The sequence below is a fragment of the Amphibalanus amphitrite genome, unplaced genomic scaffold (assembly GCF_019059575.1).
Source record: "Amphibalanus amphitrite isolate SeventyFive unplaced genomic scaffold, NRLGWU_Aamphi_draft 000170F_arrow, whole genome shotgun sequence".
Lineage (NCBI taxonomy): Eukaryota > Metazoa > Arthropoda > Thecostraca > Balanomorpha > Balanidae > Amphibalanus > Amphibalanus amphitrite.
The window spans coordinates 332,008-337,500 of record NW_024881665.1 but is presented as its reverse complement, the minus strand read 5'-3'; the positions used below and the strand labels follow the sequence as shown (position 1 = coordinate 337,500).

General features: G+C 53.0%; 1 protein-coding gene across 1 annotated transcript in view; it reads left to right on the top strand.

Moving 5' to 3' along the window:
- Positions 1–4,583, top strand: part of LOC122383694 (protein lin-10-like) — a 19,359-nt gene extending 14,776 nt beyond the window's left edge. Inside the window, exons 6-9 of the mRNA XM_043370382.1 lie at positions 287–448; positions 763–945; positions 2,046–2,519; positions 3,242–4,583. Coding sequence (XP_043226317.1) covers positions 287–448; positions 763–945; positions 2,046–2,519; positions 3,242–3,313 — 891 coding nt within the window. The 3' untranslated portion in view covers positions 3,314–4,583. The remainder of the gene's footprint in view (positions 1–286; positions 449–762; positions 946–2,045; positions 2,520–3,241) is intronic.
- The last annotated feature ends 910 nt before the right edge of the window (positions 4,584–5,493 follow it).

The following is a 5,493-nucleotide window of genomic DNA, read 5'->3' as shown; positions in this document are numbered from 1 at the left end:
TTCTTGTTTCCAACCGCGCCCTTATGTTGCTCCCTCTGTATATTTTGGTATCCACCGACGTGTTTACGTTAAAATATTCACGGTCAATTATTTTTTGTCTAGGGATGTATTTATTCACTGTGCTGTTAATACCCGTCTTGTGTTTTAATAATTGTGACAATTAATTTAATAACCGTGCACTGTGCAGATAACAATTATCTCACCGAACAGCACAATGCAGTACCCACAATTCAATACGATCGGATGTAGCCTAAGCAACAAATATCCCCGTCTCTACCTCCCATAGGAGATAATGATGGACCACGCGCTGCGCACCATTTCCTACATCGCCGACATCGGCGAGCTGGTAGTACTGATGGCGCGTCGCCGAGAGCCACCGGCCGCCGACGGGCTGGCGCACCTCCAGCAGCAGCCCAAGATGATCTGCCACGTGTTCGAGAGTGACGAGGTCAGACTGAGCCACAGGGCAGAGCTCGGGGGGGGGGGGACTCTTCTCTTATCTGAGTCGTCACGGGGCTAGGGTCAGTGACCGTAATATCACTTTAAAATAACGTCACTGACTCTTATCACTTTAAGATAACGTCACTGACTCGGTAAAGTATATTTTTGTCGACAATGATGAGTGTGAAAGCTAAATAATACCAGTCAGCCATAAACAGGCAGTTTGCACAACCAGCGAAGGTCGATTGCTGACCGTCCGTCCCCCGCCACTCGGCGTGTCGGGTGCTGACCGGGCGTCCCCCGCCGCTCGGCGTGTTCCAGGCTCAGTTTATCGCGCAGTCCATCGGCCAGGCCTTCCAGGTGGCCTACATGGAGTTCCTCAAGGCCAACGGCATCGACGACCACGGCTTCGTCAAGGAGATGGACTACCAGGAGGTGCTGAACTCGCAGGAGATTTTCGGCGAGGAGCTGAAGATGTTCGCTAAGAAGGAGCTGCAGAAGGAGGTGCGCCTCGACAAATCAGTACGCACCTCCCCCGGCTCTGCACGGGCGGCAAACGACCAGATACTCTGCTTCTCTGATAGCGAAACAAAACGGTCGCTTATTGATTTAATTGAAATTTCCGTGTTAATCGAGCATTCTCTTGTTCGACCAACCCAGAAGGTTGCCTAATCGCTTTGCTCGAATCAGGCCAAGCCAATAATTTCCTCTCGGAATAACTTTACGTTGGAGTTTATTTATAACGAGTTCGGTCATTTGCCGCCTGTGAGTGAGCCTAGTACCTAGTGTTGTCACCATGCACACATTGAGTGTCTAGAATAGCCAAATAATGGCCGTTTTCACGACGGGCTATCCGGCGAGTGCACCTGATTTGACCAAATTTGCACCTAATCTGCACCAAATGTGCACCAGATGTGTAAGTACCAGATGGCTGTCGTGAAAACGGCTATTGACGGGGTGTGTTGTGTTGTGCAGTACATAGAGTCGGCACGCCGCGCTGTGCCCGTCAGATTGCACCTTTCAGGCCGTGGATTGTTGTGTGCTCCGTCCGCTCCTATAGCAACTAACTGGACAGACGAGCTCCGAAGAAAAGATTGACTAAGCAGCGGAGCGGGCTGGGCGCAGCACTAGCCACCTGATCTAGCCCGGATTGACGGGCGGGATAGAAAAGTTGCGCTTTAACTCGACCAATTACAACGGTCTTTTGGAGGTCTGAGCATAAGCAGTGCCAGACGGCGCGGAATCTTTTTTTTATCGTGACACTGAGGCCTCAGTTAGTTAGAACAGCAGAGTAGCGGCCCGTTTGCATAAATATGTGCCCCAGTGCCCATGTATAAGCAGTGTACACGTTAGAGGTAGTCAGGACTCAGAATAGCTCGCACTGCATTTATTTGCGTTTCGGTTGCGCGGAATAATGTAACTTTGCACTAAAACGGTAACGGTTGATACTAAAAGCAACACTTTGTAGTTGTTGTAGTAGTTATGTAGTGCCTTTGTTTTATCTATTTTAAGGCGATTCTAGCGGTTTAGTCTGCTGTGACCTCTCAGCACGCTCCCCTGTCCACCCACCCTCGGTTAGTGACCTGCCCTCCCCCTCCCCCCAGGTGGTGGTGCCCAAGCAGAAGGGCGAGATCCTGGGCGTGGTGATTGTGGAGTCCGGCTGGGGCTCGCTGGTGCCCACCGTGGTGATCGCTAACCTGGCGCCGGCCGGCGCCGCCGCCCGCTGCGGCCAGCTCAACATCGGAGACCAGATCATCGCGCTCAACGGCATCAGCCTGGTGGGCCTGCCGCTGGCCAGCTGCCAGACCTACGTCAAGAACGCCCGCCAGGCCACCGTGGTGAAGCTGACGGTGGTGCCGTGCCCGCCGGTGGTGGAGGTGCGCATCCGGCGGCCCGACACCAAGTACCAGCTGGGCTTCAGCGTGCAGAACGGCGTCATCTGCAGCCTGCTGCGCGGCGGCATCGCCGAGCGCGGCGGCGTGCGCGTCGGACACCGCATCATCGAGATCAACAGCCAGAGCGTGGTGGCCGTGCCGCACGAGCGCATCGTCAGCCTGCTGGCCACCTCTGTCGGAGAGGTGAGAGGAGAGAGAGAGAGAGAGAGAGAGAGAGAGAGAGAGAGAGAGAGAGAGAGAGAGAGAGAGAGAGAGAGATGCCAGCGATCGGACGGACATGTGGAGGCATGGTGGTACGCCGGTGGTGAAAGGGGTAGGAATAAACCGAGAGTGGGAGGTCTGCCTGTCAGATGTCAGATGTGAAAGGACCGGCAGGATTAAGAAGGAGGCGTGGAAGGGACGCTAGGATTACGAACTGGCAGGGGTCTGCGCTGCCGCATGTGGCGGGGGGCGGGGGGGGGGGCGTTATCCGATCCCTGGAATGTGCGGATCGGGATACCTGCGAGCCTGTGACCACGTGGGAGCCTGTGTGAGTGTGTATGTGGGTGGGGGGTGCGGAGGGGGGGGGGGGTGCAGAGGTCGGGCCGGGTCGGGCCGCTCACGCTGACATTTTTCCCCTTTATATGGAATGAACTTGCTTGTCGCTCGCTTTTAAGAGTGACCCCGTAAATGATAAACAAGCCGTGCATTTAAGTCCTATTTTATCTCGCATTTTCAGATAACCAGTTAACACGTCAACTTTTGACTGGGACATATCTCGTTTTTTTTTTTTAACTAGCGCTTGATTGTGCACGAACACATGTCTCATTCATCGCCTTCATTCGCCACTCGTGTGTACGACAGCTGTAGTGGCGTATAGGTGTGCGTGACCACGACAGTGACAGTGACGCCTGGCTCTGTTTCAGATTCTGATGAAGACCATGCCCACGTCACTGTTCCGGTTACTAACCGGACAGGAGACCCCGCTCTACATTTAGCGGCCGCATCCCGAGTGATAGACAGTGGCAGATTACTGAGCAGTGGATTGTGAAAGACCAAGAACACCATCCGGTGATGGCTAAACTGTACCCAACGACCGCTAGCACCATCCAATGGCTGATGTCAGCCAGGACCTTTGGCAACTATCAATGAACACGGACTTGCGATTCTGTTCGACATCTCGGCGCCGTGTGAATGCTGTCTCGGACTCGGGCGCGACTGCATCACGTGCCGGACGTCAGTGGGACGTCAGTGTGACATCACTATGACGTCAGTGTGATGTCAGGGAGTGACGCTGCTGACGTGTTGTCGGGACCGGCGGCCGTGGGTGGGATGGGCAGTGCGGTGTCGGAGTCTCCCAGGGCCGGTGTCGGAGTCTGACAGGGCCGGTGTTGGAGTCTGACGGGCCGGTGTCGGAGTCTCCCAGGGCCGGTGTCGGAGTCTCCCAGGGCCGGTGTCGGAGTCTCACGGGCCCGGTATCGGAGTCTCCCAGGGCCGGTGTCTGAGTCTCCCAGGGCCGGTGTCGGAGTCTCCCAGGGCCGGTGTCGGAGTCTAACAGGGCCGGTGTCGGAGTCTCCCAGGGCCGGTGGTGGTATCTCTGCGCGGACCGCGGTCGGTGGAGCCGGCTGCGCCGTGCTGCCCGCTGTAGACGAGGGCCGACACTCGCTGTGTTCGCTGACTCGTCGGACCCGTGAGAACCAGCCTGCTGCGGCATCAGCCGTGTCGTGCAGTGGCCGTGATTTGTACACGGGCGGTGTGCGCGTGTGCGTGCCATATTTAGCGTGTGAGGGCGCGAATCGTCAGACAGGAGATGCTGACGTCTTTGCTTGACGTGCTGTGGAACAATGTCACAACTTTCTGGAACGCTTGAGATTATCGATACACCCCAAGCAGGGGAAATGATCTATGGCGGTTTGAAAACTCTGCCGTATACAGTGAGATTATTTTGCAGTTGGTGACTAGCAATATGCTTTAACGTCGCCATGAACCACAAGCGCTTGCTGCAGTGATCAGTTTTTAGAATGGGTAGCTCTCACTCTGTGACAGGGCGCCGGCTGGTGCTGGGCGGCACACAGTGAACACATGGCGAATGAAAGGGACATCCCGTGGTCCATGGAGCCTCATGTTTCGGTCATATCACGCGCTAGTTTGATAATTTTTGTAATGGCGGTGTGAGCCAAGCGACTTGTGTCCTCAGTATGGACGAGAGTAGAGAGATTCTTTCAGCTCTTTGTAACCCTGATTTTGAATAAATCACATGGAACTGCATATGCCTTTGCGTAAGTAGGTACATTGCCAACAGAATGAACACAATATTACTAAAAAGAATATTAAAACATCAAACTGAACCTATCCCAACGTTTAAAAAGCCGTAGCTACTAGCTAGTTGTGCCACCTGCGCCGGGCTAGGGCGAACAAATATACAATTTTTGTTAGCGTTAACTCTTACGCTGGCGTTACCTCAGCTGCCACGCTGAAAGGACAAACACTTTATAAGCATTTTATTATGAATAATTTAGCCGGAAACGGGGTGGCCGGGCTTCCCCCGCGCCCGGGGTTACCCCGGCTTCCCCTAACTCCTCTCTTGACAAAGTTATAGCGAAAAAAAAACTTCAAAATTGATGACGTCAAATTTTCGAACTCAATTTTTAGCAATTCTAGACTACGTAGCGCAAAACAAAGACCAATATTAGACTTTTAGTGACGAACTGCATCGAAACGTTACCCATTTTATGCAAAAATATCAAGGTTGAAAATTGAAATTTGACCTAATTTGACCTGATCTTGATTTGACCTTCACCAGAACATAACTTTCACTGGCCCTAAATGTTGACTGAACCACATAATTGCATTGGTCATGTAAAATTGACAATAAAACATGCATCACACGACACTTTCGTAGGGGAGGATGGGGTAATTTGGCCGTTTTTTAGGAAGCGCTGTAGCTCGAAATTGGCGACATGTTTCTGCACTCTCTCAACGGTGGCAAGTGTAGCATTCATTTTACTTTCTTGCAGAGTAAACTGAAAATGATAGGGCAACTACGTCTCCCTGAATTTTGATGTTTTAACTTTTACAAGCGTCTGCAAAGCGGCCAAATTGCCCCGCTAGCAGGGTTATTTGGCCGGTGGGATGGAGCAATTTGGCCGGTGTTTTTAAGGCCTACAGGGTGTCCTAG